This window comes from Acanthaster planci, linkage group LG15 (genome assembly GCF_054643075.1).
Source record: "Acanthaster planci isolate LZ-2023a linkage group LG15, COTS_SCS, whole genome shotgun sequence".
Taxonomy (NCBI): Eukaryota; Metazoa; Echinodermata; class Asteroidea; order Valvatida; family Acanthasteridae; genus Acanthaster; species Acanthaster planci.
In genome coordinates this window covers 6,556,507-6,578,394 of record NC_141791.1, presented here as the reverse complement: position 1 = coordinate 6,578,394, position 21,888 = coordinate 6,556,507, and the positions used below count along the sequence as shown (strand labels likewise).

At 41.6% G+C, this 21,888-nt stretch overlaps 1 protein-coding gene across 3 annotated transcripts in view; it reads right to left on the bottom strand.

The window, feature by feature from the left end:
- LOC110984687 (DNA polymerase zeta catalytic subunit-like) overlaps positions 1-21,888 on the bottom strand; it is a 50,229-nt gene that overhangs the window by 27,638 nt on the left and 703 nt on the right. For 2 of the 3 annotated variants that reach the window (XM_087146387.1, XM_087146386.1), the window contains exons 2-14: positions 13,117-13,314; positions 10,768-10,957; positions 9,657-9,731; positions 9,009-9,090; positions 8,636-8,717; positions 8,136-8,262; positions 5,716-5,813; positions 5,447-5,551; positions 4,700-4,784; positions 3,567-3,685; positions 2,619-2,735; positions 2,032-2,254; positions 306-403 (exon numbers count right to left, since the gene is read on the bottom strand). In XM_087146387.1, coding sequence (XP_087002513.1) covers positions 306-403; positions 2,032-2,254; positions 2,619-2,735; positions 3,567-3,685; positions 4,700-4,784; positions 5,447-5,551; positions 5,716-5,813; positions 8,136-8,262; positions 8,636-8,717; positions 9,009-9,090; positions 9,657-9,731; positions 10,768-10,957; positions 13,117-13,255 — 1,540 coding nt within the window. In that variant the 5' untranslated portion in view covers positions 13,256-13,314. The remainder of the gene's footprint in view (positions 1-305; positions 404-2,031; positions 2,255-2,618; positions 2,736-3,566; positions 3,686-4,699; positions 4,785-5,446; positions 5,552-5,715; positions 5,814-8,135; positions 8,263-8,635; positions 8,718-9,008; positions 9,091-9,656; positions 9,732-10,767; positions 10,958-13,116; positions 13,315-21,888) is intronic. The other variant, XM_022245109.2, reaches the window with a different exon arrangement.

Genomic DNA, 21,888 nt, shown 5'->3' with positions numbered 1-21,888 from the left:
CTGAACGTGAAGGGACAAGTGTTGAAGCAGGACATTTACCCACAAAATTGCAAAGATGACATTGGAAAAACACTTTTTCTAATTTCACAAAAATATGATACACAGATGGACAGGCTTGGGCATATTGGAAACTCATTTTCAAATACTCTCATGAGTGATCAACTATAAGGGGTTGACTACTATCTCCCAAATACTTTTCAAATACTACAGTATACTAACGAGGGTCAAAGGTCAGAAATGGAATAAGATTTCCACTGGGACCTATAACGCTGTGCCAGTTCAGTGACACCTTCAAACATGTCTACCTTGTTTTTCATCTGAGCCTCCGTCAAACTGAGGAATGGCAGTATCTTGGCTACCTTGTGTGTCCTCCTCACTCGCTGATATGTCATGAATTGTACTGCTTAACAAAACGAAAACAAGTGTTCATCACTTGATTAGGAAGCATCACCAGAAGCCGGGAAATGTTACATATTGTTGAACTGCTCCTACTGGAACACTAGTATCATGCATCAGGGGACAGGAAGCTTTTTTTGATTCTGAGGCAGCATTTTGATGTGAATGCCATGTTTCCAGTGGAATGGTCATCCTTTCTGCCGTGAGAACAGGGCTTTCCAAATGGAACGTTTTTGCCTGTTCTGAATTACGAGACACTCCCTTCGATTGAGGCGTTAAACAACCCTCAATTCAAAAACTTTCACGCACTCTCTTCCTACTACCATCCAGCCTGAGCTGTCCTTTATCCACACACTATCACACTCCAGGTTTCCAAGTGCGCCACACACTATTGCATTGGCCTGACTACCAATGAAAATAATGCTACAGCATTTCCAGGGCCCAAAACTGGTATCCAAAGGCAAGAGTCTGGATACAGCAAAATGTTACTCTCATGAAAACAAAAGAGCTCCTTAAGGTAAGGGTTCGTCGTAGCACAATGTGAAATATCTCTTTTGAAAGTGTGGTACTGAAAAAAAATGAAGGGCACTCAACGTTTGGTTAAATTGTGGCTGAGTTGGGAACTTAGAGAGTGGACAAGATAGACCATACTGACTGAAACGGACAGTACCCTCTGGTTCTTTTCAGAGCCACACATGCTCACAATAACTTGCCACCTTCACAGTGAAAAGCTTCAAAGCTCAAGTGAGCTCTGGTTTTGCATTCAGTGTGACGTCATTGAGGACAGAAACACAGGGAATCTGAGGATTTAAAATGGTTTTCCTCCGAGGCAGGTCTGTTGTTGAAAAATGGTCCTCAGATGTACTTAGATGCTTGGTCTTTGGTGTCACACTATAAGGATACAAAATATGGCACAATGACTCGTCCAGCACAGTGTGGACTTCTTGGAGGAGACATTCTTGGAGAAGCACCCACTCACTTGTTCAAACATGTTACCAACGCTCACGAGTGTAAGGCATTAGCTTCAATACTTGGCTGATTACATAGGCATTTAATGAGTGGGTGCAAGCTGGGGCCAATTCCATAGTGCTACTTAGGTGAAAAATTTGGTGAAGCATGAAAAAAAAACTTGCTTGACAAATCAGGTTACCAGCCAAAACTTCTTGTGATGTATATTGTTTTGGAATGGTATTTACCTGTCTTTTGGTTAGCATAACCATTGGTAACCTTTGTTTATTTAGCAAGGTTTTTCGTGCTTTAATAGCAAATTCTGTGCTTAAGCAGCTCTATGAAATTGGCCCCTGCATGCAAGTGTGGTACCGCCACAGTAACAGCGTCTAATTCTGGATGTTGAAAATCTATAATGAATCTAGTGACATTTCACTGGATATTCTAGACGGTCCCGCTTGTTGGCAGAAAGCACCGTGTTGAGTTTTTTGCGGAGCGACTGTCATGGAACAGTGGATGCATACAGTAGTTAACACACTGCTTATCATTGGAGAGCCACCTAAAAAAAGCCTGTGAGTACATTACCGTGGTCTCCGGATTCGTATATGCTAATGCACAGTTGGGGTAAGACATCTGTTGAGCAGCTTTTGAAAGAGTGTGGCTTGGAAAGAAAGTTCCCTTGTTTACCATGGTCCGGCTGCGCCCTCCTCCTCACAGCCATCATCCCAGGCCTGGGACATCTCAAGGGACTCCTGCGCATCTTCATCTTCCTCCTGCTCCTCGTCTTCTTGCTCTGCCCGTCTCCTCTCCTCTTGGGTGTTTTGGCTGGAGAGGATGCTGCCATCTTCTGGGGAGGCCCCATCTTGGGCCAAGTCCACTAGGAGCTGGGCCAGATCTCGGTCTTCCCCACCTGTGACAAATGACAGATGTGTTCGACTGTGCATAATGAGTGTGGATGATGGGAAATGGTAGTCAATGAACTTGCACATACTCAGACAAATAATGTACAAATATTTTGGCAAAAGTGAAAGATGACACCGTAACCTTAAGACATCCTGATTATAACAAATGACAATCATTTCACAAATACAACCTAGTTCAGAAATCACAGCTATTATACAAAACCTTTTTAAAAAATAACAGGAAAAGGATTTACAAGTGCCGTTCAAGTAACGAATATCAACTAAAGTGAAAAGTGACACAAGGACATATGGCAAAATAACACAAGGACAATGACAGGAGCAATACCGGTGACCACAAGGACAGGCTCCTACCTGGTTGCTGTGAGTACTGGCTGCTGTGCTGCGAAGCCTCCACTACTGAGTGGACAAGCTCCTCGTTGACAACAGGCTGAGACTCCTCCTCAGGAGTGGAGACAGAATCATCCTCTCCTGGCGAAAGTAACATTCTTAATTCAAAAGCAGGAACTTGAAGAATCTTACCAAGTTAAAACAAACATGTACTTCTATAAAGAACACCACTCAGATGTCATTTCACAGAATACTTGTGATTTGTATTAATATGTGGAGCTCCAAGGCAGAAGGCAATTTTCGGTGAAGTTTTACAAATTTTTTAGAAGAAAGGCTTTGAAAAGGAAAGGCTACTGAGGGTTTGATGGAAAGATACACACAGAGGCCAGTAATGTGGTGTATGGGGATTTACTACCTGCCTTGAGTAGGAATCACCCCCTCATCAGTTGAACAGAGCCATGTGGGTGGGGAGTGTTCATTTGGTTGGTAAGGAGGTCACCGTGATGCTTGCACGTCATAGTCATTTGTGAACCAGCCATTTTAAGCTGTTCCAAACTTTTTAAAAATGCACATACATTTTATAAAAACAGTAACTGTGGAGCTTTCAAAACTGCCCATTTTTCTCAACTCTCAGAAAACCACAAAACATTGAATCAGTGACATTGATTTCTACCCCTTTAGTCAATGACTATCTATCACAGCCAGGCCTTGTACACTGTATAGCACTGAAAATAGCTGAAAATTCAGACTGTATGGAACAAGCCAGACAATATTTTATTTTTTAATGTACTGAATACGGCCGTTTCACAATAGTGCACCACCAAGAGTTTGCAACACGGTGGCCAATCATAACGCGCGAAATTTGTCTACCCTTTCCAAACACGCATTGGGTCGACAAATTTGGTGCGTCTTGACAAGCGGTACAGTGACATGCACCAAGACAAAACACTACTGACAGCCACATCATCTGACCTGCATACTGCGAGTCATGCAAGATGAGCTGGCTGGCTGGCAGCGAGGCTCCTGCCAGGGTGTCTTGGAGAACGCTGTCATCACTGTCGTCCTCCTCGCTGCCTCCGGCCAACGCTCTCCTGGCAACAAGAGTTAAAATTCCACCACCCTGAACTTCTTAAAAGTTTAAACCTTGCACTGAGTTCACAACTTGATTCCAGTTTAGCGCTACTTCCAGAAGGCAATGGACCTTACATCCAGACTGCGGAGAGCAGTATGTGGGCCGTGAGTGAAATTCCTTCTGGCAGTTGACGCTAAAACTGCTTGTTCTGGAATAAAGTACGTGGGAAATGTAAATGATGTCCTGGACATACATTTTCTAGAGCTTGACGTAACCATTCTAGAGAAAACAGATTTACAGTCCCCGAATCCTGGGGGAAGGGGGTGGGGTGGGAAAGGCCCCCTCCTACCCAACACATGCATCACAAAGTTAGACTCTCCACCAGCAGCTATGGAGAGTTCCTGTCTCGCTACTCGCAAGCACAGATATACTCCACTGGCATATGAGACAGCGGTATACGAACACAGCATGGTTTGAGGGGGAGTTTCGCGTCGGGAGGTAGTCAAACTGACCTACACCGAGGGACCAGTATTTCCCACTTTTTTCCCCGAAATAAACCATGCTGCATTTGTTTTCCTACACTTCACAAATATTCAAACAGAAATCTCAAGTTACTTGTACTCAGACGCCATTGTTGTTTCTCAGCTGCTAAATTTCCTTGCAATGATAGCGGAGTGCAGATGTGCCTAGAAACAGGGCTTCAATAGGCTGGTGCTGACATACCTTTTGGGTCTTTACTGTTATAGTTATTAGGATAAAACTCCAGATAGACCGGTTCCGTAAAGATTACATGACACAGACTACATATTTACGCGCCAGGTTCCAGAGGGATTTTTTGATGCTACCAGAAAAAACAACCGCACGGCAGCGAGGTGGATACTCACTGCCATGACGTCACCTGGTCACGTATCATTTCTACTTCCCAGACGCGAGGTGGAATCGGCCAATGACGCGCTCCGATTTGCTCATGAATATTTACAAGGTGTAGTCAAGTACACTCTGCTGGGGTGACTTCGTACATGCATGTACTTACAGTTCACCGAGTCTTTCCTGTATAATGTCTGCCAGTCTAGCTTTGCCCTTCAATTCGCTCTCTGTGTCCTCTATGACACCTCGATCTGAAAAACAAACAAGCAGTTTTTTTACACCCAAGACGTTTCCAAAATTCAGTTGGAGGTTTAGGTGAGGGGGGGGAGGAGGAAGTTTGAGAAGATCGCATTGCTGACCAGTATAGTTGGCTTGTAATGTGAACCCTAAAATGGAATCACCTGAGCTACAAACACAGCAGGTGCTCTTTTGAGAACTATTAAAACAAACCCTGTTTCAGACTTGTTTTGTTGGAATCTGTCACTTATGGTGTGTCCTTTCAATGGTCAGGTTGAAAGACAGGCTGCATTAACACAAAAGCCTACGCATAGTACTGCTTGTTACCGTTTCTTTGCCAGTGCAGCTTCCTGTGGTTGAAATATGCAATTTTGTACAACGAATGTACGAGAGTTGTTAAAAGGTTCTTTGTGCAAAGTACAGAAATTTGTCAATAAGTGTCTGACACAATACACCAAAAATCTACCTTTTAATGACTCTTTCCATTACTGCCCCCTTGTGTGCATTCAAGACTGTGTGCAGTTGTACAAAATTGATCAGTTAGGAAAAAAATAGAAAAAAGAAATGTGCTGTTCACGTGCACACTAACTTAGAAAGTGAACATGTAAATTATACATCGTGTGACACAATATGTTGCAAGGTTTAGACAGCTCAGCCAGGAAACTGAATGGGATACCTGGGGATGATGGAGGGTGGAGGTCATCCAGTTGACCTTTGACCTCTCTCCTTTCCCTTTCCTCATTGTAGATGGCAAGAAGGCCAGGGTTCATTTCTGTGTTGCCTACAAACATAAGGAGAACAAAAACTGTTTTTCTCTCTTTTCAAATGACCAAATTTTTCTCTTTTGCCTGACCTGCTCGGAAAATTTGGGTCGTTCTCTATAATTAAATTACGGTCTGCTGAACATGGCCTTCACTATTTGAATGCCATGGTGTCTATCAATACCTTGCAGTTCATGACGGTTGAGGATGTCCATTGCCACAGCATCGACTTCCAGCTCACAAACACTCTGCCTCTGAATTTCAGCGTCTAGTAATAATCCACTGCATTTGAAACAGTGATAAAATTGCAGAGACTTTGAGGGCACTTGCATTCCACACGTATGCTGTTTATCAATTAGGGGTGGGTATTTCCGTGTCATTTGAGAAATGTTAAGAAAAACTTTCCCATACTGTGTCGACGTTGAGCTAATGCTTTACAGGGGCCTCAGTCGCCTACATGTACCTCAGTGTTTTCATATAGACCGGTAGTTCAACAATGCACATGGTCCAATATACGAAAACATGTAGATTGAAGTTGGAGCATTTAAAACGAGCTACTGTTATGTTTATTGTTTTATAATCCACTTTTTTCTCAAAAAGGGCATGGATGCCGAAAGGGAAAAAAAACAGCATGTACATAACAGGTGTCAGTTACAATGCATGCCAGGTTGCACCAATCAAAATGTCAAACCTTGAAAAGAAGCGGTTCCAACCCTTTAAAGGAACAATGTAATTTAATCCCTTTACTACATCCCTTGTAATTGCACTGCTGTTTTTTCAACGAACTAATTTTCAATTTTTATTTTGTTAAATAATCTGTATTTTGGAGCCTTTAATGCTTGTAAAGTTGCATGAATAGAACTGTGACATCATCCCAGGCACTGAACCTCAGAGTTGATTTGATTGTGCATGCTAAGGGTGGGAATGACATTTCATTTGAAAAACATTTAGGAAACTTTGTGACCGAGCAAAAAAGTGTTCCGGAAATCAGATTACATTTTACAGGCATCGTTTACAATAAAAATGAACGCCAGATTGCGTCGCTTAAAATGTCAGACCTCTAAAAGGGGGGTTCTGATTAAACATCTGGGAAAATCGGTAAAGTGATTTTGAACTTTTTTGTTTCAATGTTTAAATATGTAATCCTTATTATCAATTTAGGTTTCTTGTTTAATTAAAGCACATACCAGAATGCAGAGCAGCAGGAAAGGTCATCGTCGCCAACTAATTGAAAATTTAGTTATTAAATATTCAATTACCAAGGATGGATTTGCACAGGGGGAATAGTAATTAATTTTGGATTGTTTGCCCTACCTGAAGTGTATTATAACATTGTATACTCAGTGTTTGCCCCCGAAGGCTAACATAAAAAAAAATACAAAAATACATGTAGTTGTTTGCGGTACCCGGTGCTACATGTACATGTACATCTGACTCTAACTAACCAGCCAGCACAGGCACGCTTGGTGGTCGAGTGGTTAAGACGTCTGCACTAGTAAGCAGGAGGTTGTGGGTCCGAGTCCCGACTGAGTACACTTGTCGTTTTTTCACAAGCCTTCCGGGCCAAACACCGAGTATACAGTGTCATAGTACACGTCGGGCAGGGCAGAAATCCAAAATTAATTGAATGTTTAATGTTGATACCATAGTTTTGGGTTTTGCTTTACACCGACTCCATGTTTAAAAGGACTGCATGTTTAGTGTTTTCAGGGAGCATGCTAGGAAACACTTCAAAAGTGGACTCATGTAGGAATGGACCTCACAACCTCCTGCCCAAACAGAGAAAAAATTAACTTGGCCCCCCGCAGCTTCTCTGTACATGTATTCACAGCCTGAAACTGTTAGTTTGCATGAATGAAACGCAAGAACACAGAGAACATTTATATTTCACTCATGTATGCTGTTTATCAATTCAGGTTTTGGGGGAATTAACGCCCATACCAATATGTGCAACACCAAATAAAGGTCAACTTTGCCAAACAGTTGGAAATTTGTATTTAATGTTGACACATTTTTGGAGATGAAAATGGCAATATTGGGTTCTGCTGTTCACAGTCATTTGAGGAAAAACTTCAAAACTGGACTTATTCAGACCTTGAACTCACAACCTCCAGCCCAAAACACAGAAAACACTGATTTGGCCACCTCCAGCTACCCAGCACTTCACAGCCTGAAATTGTCAGTCTGCACAGGAGAACTTGGGAGCTGACAGCACAGTCAAACCTAGCTGGCATGAGGTTGTAAAGCTCGAGTCACACTTGAAGATTCTTGAGAATGTTTTGTTGGTTTTGTTTTTATTTTTTCTCACACACACTGTATCTCGTGGGAGGCAACAAACAATATTGGACATTCAATATTATGTCAACAAAATTTTATTTTACTGTAAACCACAAACTGCATGTATAATGTACCCATAAGTGTGGTTCCTGGTCCCCCCCTCATACATGTATTTTAGACTTTGGAGCCAGTCTGAAGTGAGAAATCTCATTCATGATTGCGTACCAGGCAAACTCCATTCACTGGCAGCCAACACCTGACACTTTTTAACCACTGCAATACTTGCCCAAGTGTTCTGCTCAGTAAAATAAGAACTGTCAGTCATACCTTGGGATGTTCTCTCGGTTCCACCTCTGAGAGCTGAGCATGCTGCCACTCAACAGGGAACTGAGATCCACAGGCTGAGTGTCTGGTGAGCTGGTTTCACTCTGAGATCTATCCCTCTCTCCACCATCTAGGAATGGAAATGTTCAAGTGTGTACGTCAAAGGAGAGATTCTCATTTGATTCTCGTTTTTTTCTGTTTTCTTTGGCAGTATCGTTCAATTCGAGAAGCGTGTCACATGTACATGTAAAGGATCCACATGTACTTACCTGTATACATGTACATGTATATGTACAAAACATATGTGCACATGTATGTAAATATTCAGTGGCCACTTGACTGCGAGGGTTGGACAGGTACATGTACATCCGATAATGCAATATACAAGGCAATGCTCCATCTGTCTGGTTTATTATATCTTCATCAGCACATGCAATGTCTCAGTTACCTCTAGGCTTGCTCAATATAAAGGCTCTACCGTTATACTGGCTTGCTGTTCATACCATTCTCTGGTTTTTCCTGACGGAACTTGACAGCAGCAAGGTGAATCAGGTTCATCCCATACAGGTTGTAGTCGATGAAGAACTAGAAACAAGGAACAATGGTTACATCCAGCAATTTTATTATGCCAAGATCCAACGTACGGTACACGTAAATCTTCAGACGTTACTTTAGGGTCTCCATCCAGCATCATTTTTTTCTCCCTCTTTAGCTTTGTCGTACTTTTTGTCCTTGTTCCAAAAATAGAACTTCTACAATCAGAAACTAGGATACTTTCAGTCATAACAAGCAATACGTTGCACATAAACTGGAAGGATATTTTCTACGTTGATGGCATGTAATCAAGGCAGGTCTCATAATTTCATCTCATCTCACCTGCAGAATGAACGGAATGTGTGCCTCATGGGGTTGGAATACTTTGTTCATGACGGCTCCACTCTGAAGCAGCTCTACAGCTCTGGGGAAGGAAAGGTTCAGTTTTAGAATGAACGCTCTAACCAAACAGTTCCAAATACACCTGTTTTCAATAACATGCAACCCAAACAACATGTCTGCCTATAGACGAAGTAATTCTTACCCCGCACACAAAGTTCACAATAACAACAACACAATTTTAAATTTCTCATCAATTCAGTTCATCAAAGAAAGCGAAAAAGTCTCTGTCTGCCTTGTATTTAATGCAAGGAATATGGCAAGACATGGCCAGGTACCAGTTCATTTGTGAGTACAGTACTACATGTGTGAGTAGAAAGTCTAAGTACAAAAGTATGGTACATACAGACATTCATACTTACAATTAAGTCTGGTACCATACATGTACATGTACATTTACTTACCCTATATTTGCCACTATAGTTACATGTTCATGTACGAATGTACCTGCCTAATGGCACAGCACTATGTAACCAGCTACATGTACATGTAATAGGTGGGATATGAACCGCTTAGCCTCCCGGTATGTTCGGGAATTACAAATCCTAAACACCAGGCCACGCGGCTTCTTAGTCAAGCTTCAAAGCTCACCTTTTGACCATGAGTGGGTTGTAGAAGTAGACCTTAAGAAACCGACGGGATCTGCTGTGATAGCCATACATTGGCCTGTGGAGAAAAAAAAACACAGAAAGACTGAGTGTTGGGACATTATTACGGGGGGGATGTATAAACGATATTCTAAGCAAAGACATGTACGTGTAGGTATCACCGACTTTTTTCCACAAAGGAGATTCATCAAAGCTGATCTTGCTGAAAATTTACTAATTTGTTGCAAGATCCCATAGTGATTAGTTGACACTGCTCCCCTCAAATACAGTAGAAACTGTGAAAATATTTGAAAACTTCAACCACAACTGGAAGTGTTAACACGACTTGAGTCACTGTCCCGCTGCGGCAGTCATTTTCAATTGATGTGTGCATGTACATTATGTAAATGTGTACGGCTCTAAGATCCTGTCTTCCTGTCGACACGCAGAAAGCATGTTTTTTTCCCTTCATGTACATGTACAGTATGTACAATTTATATATGGGTACATTGTATGTACTGTACATGTACTGATATTTTAAAACCCAGTGCCCAGTGTGATGCATTTGTAGCATTAGCCTTCCGTTTTGCCAGAAAGGAAAGGAAAAGAACTCAAATGGCATGAAGGGGAGAACTGAAAAGGAAGTGAATCTACATGTACATGTAAATTCTAATGTCCACACATGCGTGCCATTAACACAGCACTCAGCACAAGTTTGCATGCACATGTGTACAATGTACCTAGTGTGGATACTGCTTCGTTTTCGTATACAGGTTCCAGTAATTAAAGAAAACCTCATGAAAAGGGTCATTATTCTTGTACTGTGAACACTCTTACATGTAAGCTGGAGTTTTATTTTTGACTTCCTTTACTGTTCCTCTTCGGCTACCAGTACCATTAACCCAAAATGCCTCTAAAAATGTTTTCCAGAAAGGGGGCAACGTGTGTGGACCTGGCTTAGTCCACATAACGTTCACACAACGTGCAATAATGTGAACCTCTTTTGTTCATGGGTCCACACTACATATGCAAAGTTGGCACAAACATACATGTACATGTACATATTACAAGTACTTGGTACATGTCAAGTGCATGTAACAGTAGGTTTCACTTACACTGCTTGCACACTGACGACCTTGAAGACATGTTGCGTGTTCTCAGACGCCTTCCCTGTAGCCACCTGCAGGGCCAGGTCTAGACTGGTGGCAAACAGCCGCAGGTCTTTGTCGGCGGTGAACTCCTGGAGACTGCATCCCACGTAGATGTACGGGAACACGCCGTGGATGTGAAGGCACGTCTTCTGGCCTGCATGGAGTGTGTCAGGCAGTGATTGCACTTGATATCTTTAAGGACTATCAATGGGCCCCAGAAGATCACCGCAAGACCGACACAAGTCCCAAGCTTTGCAAAAGAACCGCCAAAAGGGTATTTCTTTGTCACCGTTTACCTTGTTACTTGTGACTGGTCTTGTGAATGGTCTTGAGTCTACAATACTAGTGCCAAGGCCAAAAAGTTGTGAGACGTGCTGATGTGAATACTCACAGAGCATAATCAACTCATGCTTATAGTGGTGACCTTACGCTGAGCTCAAAAAATATGTACCAGTATGATACATGTACATACTGCACATCTTTGAGGGACCTACACCTGTACATACATGTATATACCCCGGTCTGTACATGTAACTTTCTTTCATAAAGAACTTCGAGATTGAGTTGTGGGGCAAAACTTGATCCATGTGTACAAGTACATGTACATGTATGTGTCCCCATAATCGTTCACGTGTGCGCTGTGCATGCCGTTGCTTCTTTGGCCATCTGTTTCCACCCCTTTCATCAGATGCTCATGTCGATTTCTCTGTTCAGAAGTGCTTTCAAGGTTTGTGAATTGGTTGCCCAAATTTTATTGTGCTGTTTCTTTACCATGTTTATGGCATTCCAGAAATTAGTAGTCCGTTTATTGTGTCCCTGTTACATCCATTAACCACTTCGTGCCGGGGCATTTTTCAACGTTGAGGATGCTGGGCCGGCATGACTATCATTTTTTCCGTTTTCAAAATCCTTCAACAATTCATCATTCCATTTAACAGTCGTTTATAGCCGCACGGAGTAATCTTTAGGCACTACTCTAAGTTGACAGGTGACCTTCATTGACGCCCGAATATTTCAGCCAGGCCTGCAGCCTTGTAAACAGAGCCCAGATTGTGCGGTGTTATACAACTGTCTTTTGTTCACGAACCTGGCTCAGTGCACTGCTGACCTCTTTTCAATAGGGGCCGGATTAGCATGCAGCGGTGCTGTGTGGCTCATCACTGCGGTGCTGGAGAGCTTTTGTCCCTGGTGGTAATCCGCTTGCTCTAAATACCCCAAACCCTGGTATAGGGTTTCAAAATAACGCTGGATTATCACCACTTTTGAAAGTGAAAAATGCCGGTAATGCCCAGCAGCCTGGTCTTTTGTTTGGAGTACAGTCTTTTGTTACAGGGCCCTGTTTCCTTTGTCCGAATTCGGAGACCCCGGCCACACATACATGTATAAACCCGGCTGGTAGTGGTTTAAGCAGTGTCAAGGGCTGACTGCAGATCTTGTTGCGGTACGGTTCGTTTGAGTTTGTGATGAGCGAGTAGTTTACACTCAAGACCTAACTAAACAGGGGTATTCAATCGCTCATCTTGCTGATAACTGCTGCCTAATTCCTGGCTGTCTATCACACTAATCTTTTATTATACTTCGACAGTTAATCTGCTGTTTTCACACCTTCCAAGGTAGGAAGCTGGACCGGTGTACCGTTACATGTACATTGTAGCTTGATGAAGAGCCGTGTCAGCCCTATACCGCCTGGTTTTGTTCACATGTACACGAACATTTATGTACATGTACCATTAAAAATAAAGCTCACTGGTTATGTGTTGGTTGTGTGCTCTTACGTTCTGTCAGCCAAAGGTACACACTGTACCTTTGATTCACAATCATAATTCCAACAGCTGAACATATGGTACACTCTACGTGTACGTACATGTACATTAAGTGCTTTCCACAGTGTTCCAAGTACATGTAGATGTACAGTGTATAGCGATTAGTGCTTACATGTACAGTACATGTATGTTATGAGCAGTAATCTACTAGCATTATAAACATGTACATGTACATGTATACATCTTCAATCGGCAGATTGAAGACTGGAGATGCTCCAGCACTATTAGCATTTTAGCGCTTACCAGTACATGTAGATGTGTAATTTCACTCTCTAAAAAGTACATCAAGTGTACATACATGTATATGTACACATCAAGTCATGTTGTTCCACTGGCACTTACCGTACAGCATATTGTTCAACAGTTTATGCATGGATGTAATCAAGGACTACATGTAGTTTACTCATTCAAACAGCCCACTGACTGATCGACGAGCACCATGAGAGAAAATGAGTGAGTGCGGTGAAGTCAGAACATGAGCTGCACTTACCAGCCGGTGTTGCTCCGAATATGCGCAGGACTGGTACCTGCTTGACCTCTGATCCCCGAAAGTCTGAGTAGGCCACATCCAGGTCCCTGACTGGCCGGGCCAGGTAGTGGTTGACCGTTACGATGCGAACGGAAAACATGACGGTTGGGGCGATGGCAAGTTTACCAGTTACCCAGATGTCATTTCATTAGCAGAACGCTGTGACGAAAAAATTTAAACAGGGCTTAAACCAATGTTACGATCAATCAATTAACAATTAACAATGGTGCACAGCAAAACAAAAGCCTTCCTCATTTTAATCTACGTTCATGTACACGTAAGTGGTACTAGTACATGTACAATGTGTATGTGCAGTACTTCCTTCATACCGGTACATGTTATATCAAATTTAGGTTAAGTTCTTCCACTAAACACTTTGTTGTAGAAGACAGTTCATTTCAGTGAATCGTTCTGCAATTATTCCACTTGATGGTGTTTCCTACACATGTACGTGCACATAAGAAAACCATTGTTGTCTGCTGTGGCGAGGTCTATGGTTTTGTACACCCAGGGGGGGCAAATGGCAGCCCTCTTCTGTACTTGTATAATGTAATGGTTCATTACGTAAATCATAAATCATAAATCTGGCATGAAACACACTAAAGGGGGGCTGCATGGATTGAAAAAGCCCCAGCATGACTGGTTTCTTTTGAAAGGTACACAGGTGCCAGATTTAATGTCAAAATGGATGAGGTATGGTACAATATACAATGTACATGTACGTGCACATATACAAATACATGTACTTTATGTCCCATTCTGATGCAACAACTTTGTAAGGGCTTGAAGAGTTCTACTGCTTCACTGGGACTACCAGCCCACAGGATTAATTATTGATATGCGTCAAATGTTTCGGGTGGTGAACACCTTGGAAAAAATGAAAACCATTGGGGGAAACACTGAACATGACTGGCCCCTTAAATGACTGTATTTCGCATCCCCCTACAAAAAATGATACAATCATCATTGCACATGTACATGTATCACTGTGCAACATGTACCAGTACCGGTAGCTACATGTACAGACATGTACATGTACATGTATGTTTGCTTCATACCTTGTGGAAGTCTGCAGCTTACAAAAACGCACTCTACACCGCACACACATACAACTGGTTGTGTGTACAGTACATACATGTACAGTGTCAGAGATACAAATTGGAATCAAAAGCAGAAACACCCAAATTGGAATCATGTACATGTACACGTAGTACACAATGTATACATGACTGCAGTAGGCCTTCACCACATGGACATGAGGGATGGGACAATTTTGTTTGTGCGTACATAAGTCAAGACCGTGTTGTGGATATTAGTAAGAAACAAAACAAAAACAACTACAGGAACATGTACATATGTAAATATGTAAATGTACATGTATGTACATGTACATGTAATATACATGTACCATACATGCAGTATGTGAGAACTGCATACCCAAGCAGTTTGTGCCAGGGGAAAAAAAGTGACATGGGATTCTTTTTCTCTAATCTCAACATATTTAGGACTATAATAACTCCTGCATGTACATGTATGCAGCAAAACAGATAATGTGCACAATTTATGCATGTATGCATGCTCAAGTACATTTGTATAGTAATAAGAGACGATCACCAATGAAGACATTACCTGTACATGTATGTTTTATGTACCAGTTCATGTATATGTACATAAGTACAATGTACAGTACATGTACAGTGTACATATGATACATGCACTCGTTCCACATCGGTACGGGTACCCTTCATCACTGTTCATGGCAATGCACATTTGAAGCTACATGTAGATATGGGACGGAAAGAACCCCTCCCCCCACCTTTGAGTTGGTCACTGTTTGATCGGAATCTCAGGAATTCTTTTCAGACTTCTAGGGGGGATGTGTTAGGTAAAAATAGTCTAGAGTGTGTGTAGGGATTGGACAGGTAAGGGGGGTACCCCTCCGTCCCATATCTTGCCTGGGATAACAATATGCCGATATGTACATGTACAGTATTTCAAAGTCCAATGTATCCATTCTCTCATTTTTTTAACAGTGTGCAAATGTACATATACATGTACGCCTTACTGATGAACAATGCCAGAAACAGTGTCCTGCACTCTGCAGAAGCACTGCATGATGTACGGTACATGCATGTACATAAATATGTGCATGTACATGAGTGCATCAGAACACACATTGTTTACTTTGTAATACAGACACTAATTATTTGTGTAAAGTCTCTTGGTCCACGTAAAGTACAGTACCAGTACATTACACACCATTCCTCAATCAGACGATGAGGATTTATTTACATGAAGGTGCTGTACATGTACGTGGGTATAATTATTTTCCACACAGTTTGCAATGATATTTGGTGATAAAAATAGACTGAACATGCGTACTTTACTTGAAGTTGAAGAGATATATGTCATGTTCTTCATAAAGACATTTTTCAAAACTTCTAAAAGAGTGACTTTGATCACGTAAAATACAAATTAGAACCTTAAGATTTATAAAATGATTATATGGCATGTATGGGGATAATTAGGCATAATATGTACTTACATGCACATGTATATTTTTCGACTGATATATTTTAAAGCACCTAAATAGCTTTTAAAAAATATAAGCCATGAAAAAGAGAGCACAAAATTGACGGAAAATGATGAGAAAAGTTTGGCTCTCTTCATTCTCTTACTGTTTACAATCACTCTCACTATACCAGCATATCTGCCAGGTCTTGTATATTTCGACCACCAAAAATTATTTTTAAGTTTGGCTGCATCAAAAATTTATCATGAGTGCAATATGTTTGTTGCCAACGTTATTTTTGACAGAATTTTGATCACGTTCGATAATTTTGACAGAAACTGCATGACGTTCGAGAATGCCGAAAATGCTGTCACATGTACAATGTAGTGCTCGAAAAATCCATGCGCAATTTTCATTTTGCTGGTTATCTTGGAGATATGTACATGTAACCATGCTGAAATAAAATTAAAATTAACAACTGTGAGCATTAGATTTTCATCACGAATCGTGTTTTATGTCTCGAACGTTATTTTTTGGCGAACATCATTCAGAATGACGGATTTTCTTTTGGCGGTGCTATTTGGCACCCTTTTTTAAAGCTTGTGTTGTATATATGGATTTTACTCTCTTTCTGCAGTCGATTTTTTTGATACTAATGACAGAATCAAATGACATTCACGACTGCCGACTTCGGAACCCGATAAATTGTGAGAGGTACTTTTTAATTTTGTGATTATGGTTTTAATAAGTGTAAATATTATCACCTTTCCCCACATACAAATCTGTGTAAAATAACCTCAGGGATTATCACTCCTCAGTAAATTCTATTGGCTCAGATTTTAACAGGGAGTTCATGTCCCTCAAAATTGCTAATGTTTGAGACTTTAATAAATTAACTCCAATTAAGTTGAAAGGTTGACACGGTCATCATTGTTCCAGATGTCAGCCATGACTTCCCTCATTACATCAAACATTGGAAATTAATTCACTGTTGTTCACTTCAGGAAAAATGAACCCCAAAGTTGAACATTATCTAATGGTCCATATTTTGAGGAACCTGCTATATGTATTTAAACATTGGGGTCAGAGCATAAGATCATTAAGAGCTTGCAAGAAGGAAATTTCAAGGTTGACATTAAGGATTTGGCCTGAATCATGAAGCCAACAGTATATTCATTCCAAAACAGAAATGTCTCCAGACATTTAACTGGAGCCAGTTTTTATGTAAATGCCACAAATGTGGATCTGTGCACGTTTTCTCCATTTTCTACTTGCTTTTAACCATCTCATATCCCTTTAAAGGAATCACGTAAATTAATCAGTTTACCACATTCCTTGAAATTGCACCATTGTGTTTTAATGTAATCCTTTTGGATTGTTATTTTATTAGATTACATGTATCTGTATTTTGAAGGAATTTTGGTGTTATGCAAATGAAAAGTTTGCAGAACTGTGACATCATCCCAGGCACTGAACCTCAGAGTTGAACTGATTTGTGCACATACACTGGCGAGCGAAAGTTTGCCCGCACCCATAAAAAACGTTATGTGCTGTCAGTTTTCAAATAAAACATACTGATTAAATCAAGCAAACAACTCCAGTGTTTACAATAATATGTATTACTTTATATAAATTCACTTACGCTAGAAAAATTAGGTGTTTGGGGTCCCCTGGGTAATTAAAATGACGTTTAATCTTCTGTAACTACACAAAGTAAATGTAAAAATCCAATATGGCGGCGCCCATGCAACGGAAAAGACACGATGAGTGAATCAATGACTCAGTACCCCGTATAAGCCCCACCAGCATCAATGACCGCTTGGCATCGTCGGCCCATGGAACCCAATAAATTTGCCAGGATCTGAGGATCCAAGCCGCTCCAAATCCGCTGGAGAATTTCGAAGAGCTGGTCTTGATTTCGAGGGCGAACTTCACGATGGAGTTGCCGCTCGAGCTCGTTCCACAAATTCTCCAGCGGATTCAGATCTGGGCTCTGGGCGGGCCATTCCATCAACTGGAAGTCCCAACTACCCCCCATCTCTCGGACGAAATCTGGGGTTTGATTGGCAAGATATTCCCGTGTAATTCTAGCGGTGTGCGGTGGGGCATTATCCTGCTGAAACAGGAATTCCGTGCCAATCAAACGGTGGGCAGAAGGGAGCAGATGGTTGTCGAGCACGTTGATGTAGCCCGCCGCGTCCATGTTCCCGACGACCCGCACCAGGTCACCGACACCGGCAGAGCTCATGCAACCCCAAACCATGATTCCCGTGCCTCCGTGTTTAACCGATGGGACAACGCAGTTCTCTGCGAATTCTTCATTCGCGCAGCGTCGAACATAGACACGCCCATCAGACTGGAAGAGCTGGAATCGGCTTTCATCAGACCAGAGAACCTTCGACCAGTCGTCAGGGCTCCAGGCGAGGTGCTCACGTGCCCAGCGCAGCCTTCGGGCCTTGTGGTCTGCAGTGAGGCGTGGCTTATGCCTTGCAACTCGCCCGTGAAACCCGGCTGCTGCTAGGCGACGAGAAACAGTTGTCCGATGAACTGTAACTCCTGTGGCGTTGGCCACTTCCACCGCGAGCTCGGGGGCCGTCATAAATCTGTTTTGGCGGCATGTCCTGATGAGATGCCGTTCAGCCCGTTCACTCAGAGCCTTTGGCCGGCCAGAACGTGGAAGAGTATCCATTGAATTATTCTCTTCCAACTTACGAAGATTATACCTCACCGTCTTTTCATTGATCTCCAACCTTCGGGCAATTTCTCGATTAGAAATTCCTTCCCCATGGAGGGCTTCGATCATCCCTTTTTGGACGTCTGTGAGATGTGATTTTCGTGGCATTGTGGATCGTTAGATTGACAGCAATAGAGTGATTCACATGCAGATATTTTAGCTGAGTAAGCGTATTTACCATATTTATGAATGACGGTGCCATACGATCTGATAAATATTCATTTAGGGCGCTGAAAAACTTGTTTGCCACAGCGCGCTGTGAATTTAAATACCCAGATAATGTATTCATGAGCTCATTAATATATTATGACGTCATCCAAAATGGCGTTTCAATACAGCGTTCGGGCTGTTCGCGGATTCTGCGTGTTCTCTGTTAGAATTTGTTCCCATAGACAAGCAAAAATATGACTAAAACTGAATAAAACAACCATGAAGGACACAGGGAGGGAAAAAAGTTATGTTGGAGGTAATTTTTATTAAAAAATGAACTCGAGAAAATTTTCACGGAGGGTGCGGGCAAACTTTCGCTCGCCAGTGTACATAAAACTATATGTTTTGCTGTTCCTTTGATAATTTACAAGGCATTAATGTTTTAAAAAGTGGGATTTTCAGTGCACTTACATGTACTGTATACATGTACATGTAGAGTATGTAACCTCAAACATGTCAAAAGGATTTCAATACAATTTTCACAAGATGTACGAAATGTGAGTCCCAGAAAAAATCATTGCATGGATCCTTCAATATAAAAGATCAATCATTTCAATGACTTTCAGGTTCCCTCAACTTAATGTATATGTACCGGGTACACATAACACGCACCTTCATGTATACTGGTACCAGGTACGTGTACGCAGATGTGTACCATACCGGTGCATGGACATGTAATTGCCAACACTGTAACCATTCACATGTAAATCACCCCTATTTCAGACTAGACACCAAGACGGACCTACCGGTCATTTATCACCATGGTAATGACAATAAATCCTATTTGGCCACGAACCCTTCTTTCGCTATCGCCACGACAACCAGCCATTTGTAGACAAATGAGTTCCAAACCTTTAAGTAATCTTAAGAGACGTGAATGTGCATGTACACGTACAATATCTACAATGCACACGGTATGTTGTGTACATGCACCTGTATGTACATGTACTTGGCACAGGTACATGTACATTAGAAAACATGACATTCATTGAAATGGATGATAAAAGTGTACCAAGTACCAAAACAGTTTTAAGAATGTTGTTTTGATGTTGGTCGTTTTTGCAGTTCTTCATTTATTATTTCATCCCCAATCAGTTGCTTACAGAGTAAATTTCATTATTATATACATGTACATGTATTTACAGTTCATCCGACTTTACACTGGTACCAACGAGTCTTTCTTGAGGCACATGTACATGTATACTACACACTGAACGGTTGTCATAGAAACCACGCGCTGACATCACGGCCAAGGTCTGGAGCATCCACCAGAACATTGCTATATGAGCATGGGGTGTAAACATGGTAAACAACACTGCCTGCAAGTTCATTATAAATGTGCCATTTCCTTGGCAACGTTTTGCCTCTTAATACCATGCTTATTACTGGTCACTGCATACAGCTTCATGCATACATGGACATGTTCTTGATGGTTTAGAGACTTTGATGGTGCCATGGCAACCTTGACTCAGCTACACCTACAGTCACTGTACAGGTGCATGCACACGTGCATTGATTTTAACCTGGTGTTCCTGTTACTTTAAATGTGAACAATTCCCGCAAATAAAAGACCACGACAAAGTTGCAAAACGCCAGCTATTATAAAATCCTAGGGTTCGCTTAAGGAGTAATAAAGATGCTGGGTGTGTACATGTACATATATACTTCTTACCTGTACATGCATGCCGTGAAAGCTGCTGCCTAAAACTTTTATTATACATTTTTGTCATTATTTCTACGCAAAAGGCACTTTGTGACTCAGCCCGAGTTAAGAATCATTGGCCAAGTCACAGATCAAATGCCAAGTCCACTCAAAAAGCGTAACAATGGCGTACTACGGTGCAAACCTTTTGTGTTGTGTTGAATGACATGATTGGTCCATTCACTTGCATGGGCTGGGACCCGACCAATGGGGAACAGTGGCTTTTCCTCAGGCACATTTTTATTTCTTTGACCCGATGGAACATGCACGTATGGCTTGAAGTTAGAAGATGAGTGATACATGTATCTTTAAATGGAAAAAGTGTTATTACAAAATAATGAAAAGTAGCCTTGTATTTTCAAAAATGCAGTGGCTCTTGTTTTAGGAGTTTAGACAGGTTTCTGTCCACTTTTTTTGCAGTAGTCTGGAGCACTGGAAACAGGAAGCAGACCAATCTACAACAAATGGATCTCAGACTTTATTTCCCTTTAAAAAGGGTCCCTTGAAGATACAAATCTTCCCCCGCCCCCAAAAAAGAAAAAGTGTATTGAAAGTAAACACACAATCTGACTGAATGGAAAACGAGAAATGGGAAAAATCGAACATGGACCAGACTCGATCCCTGCATGCTGGGATTACAGAACAGTGCATGTGCATACTGATGGGGCTATTGGTACTAGCATGCTACAACGTTGATTGAAAAATTGAAACCTTACTGTACTGGCAATGACAAATGTGCAATGCTGTAACTCTAGAATTTGGAAGTACCGTTACAGTTACATGTACATGGACTAGGCCTAATAGCCACTTTGTTTCAAAAATTTCGGGGCATAAATCTAAGTAGCACTATGACTTTCATTCTTATAGCCTGTAGTCATACATGTACATGTACGTGTACATTTAGCAGAGACTTTTGAGGCCTTTACTGACAGAAATGCCAGCTTTTCAAAATTGTGATACATGTATGTGATTAATGTGGTTGCTTGACCACAGATTTCCCAGACGTCTCTATACATTATCTCAGATGCGTGCGGATTGTCAAGAGATGAGAGGTTGAGGATGGTAGAAAAAACCTCATTTTGTGCCAATAATATACATCTAGGTTAAACGCAACAAAGAACAATCATGCCAGTAGTTCCATATACCGGTAGGTTAGTATTAATTTGTAGGGTCTTTAGGGGAAGATTTGCTTCAGAAAGCATAGACGGAGGTTTCATTTTGTACTCCAACTTGGCACAATGGCAGCTTTCAAATGCCCTAGTGTGCAGAACCATCAACAACGTGGCGTGCAGTAAGGTCTACTGAGTAGTACCTTACTGTCCAGGAAGTACCCATGATCCAGGCAACTACCCTGATGGTACGCATACCCCAGAACTGTGTGGGGTTCTTCGTGGCCAGGAGTATCGTGCATACATGTATGTTACTGCCCAACTACAGCACAGAGGTCCGGTGTGCATGAGCCCAGCATACTCTGCATGTGCCAAAGTCATATCGTTTACAATGTCATGTCATAAATGAAGTGCCATATTTTAGATGAAACTGTGTCAACATGGTCAAGTGTAAAATTTATAAACT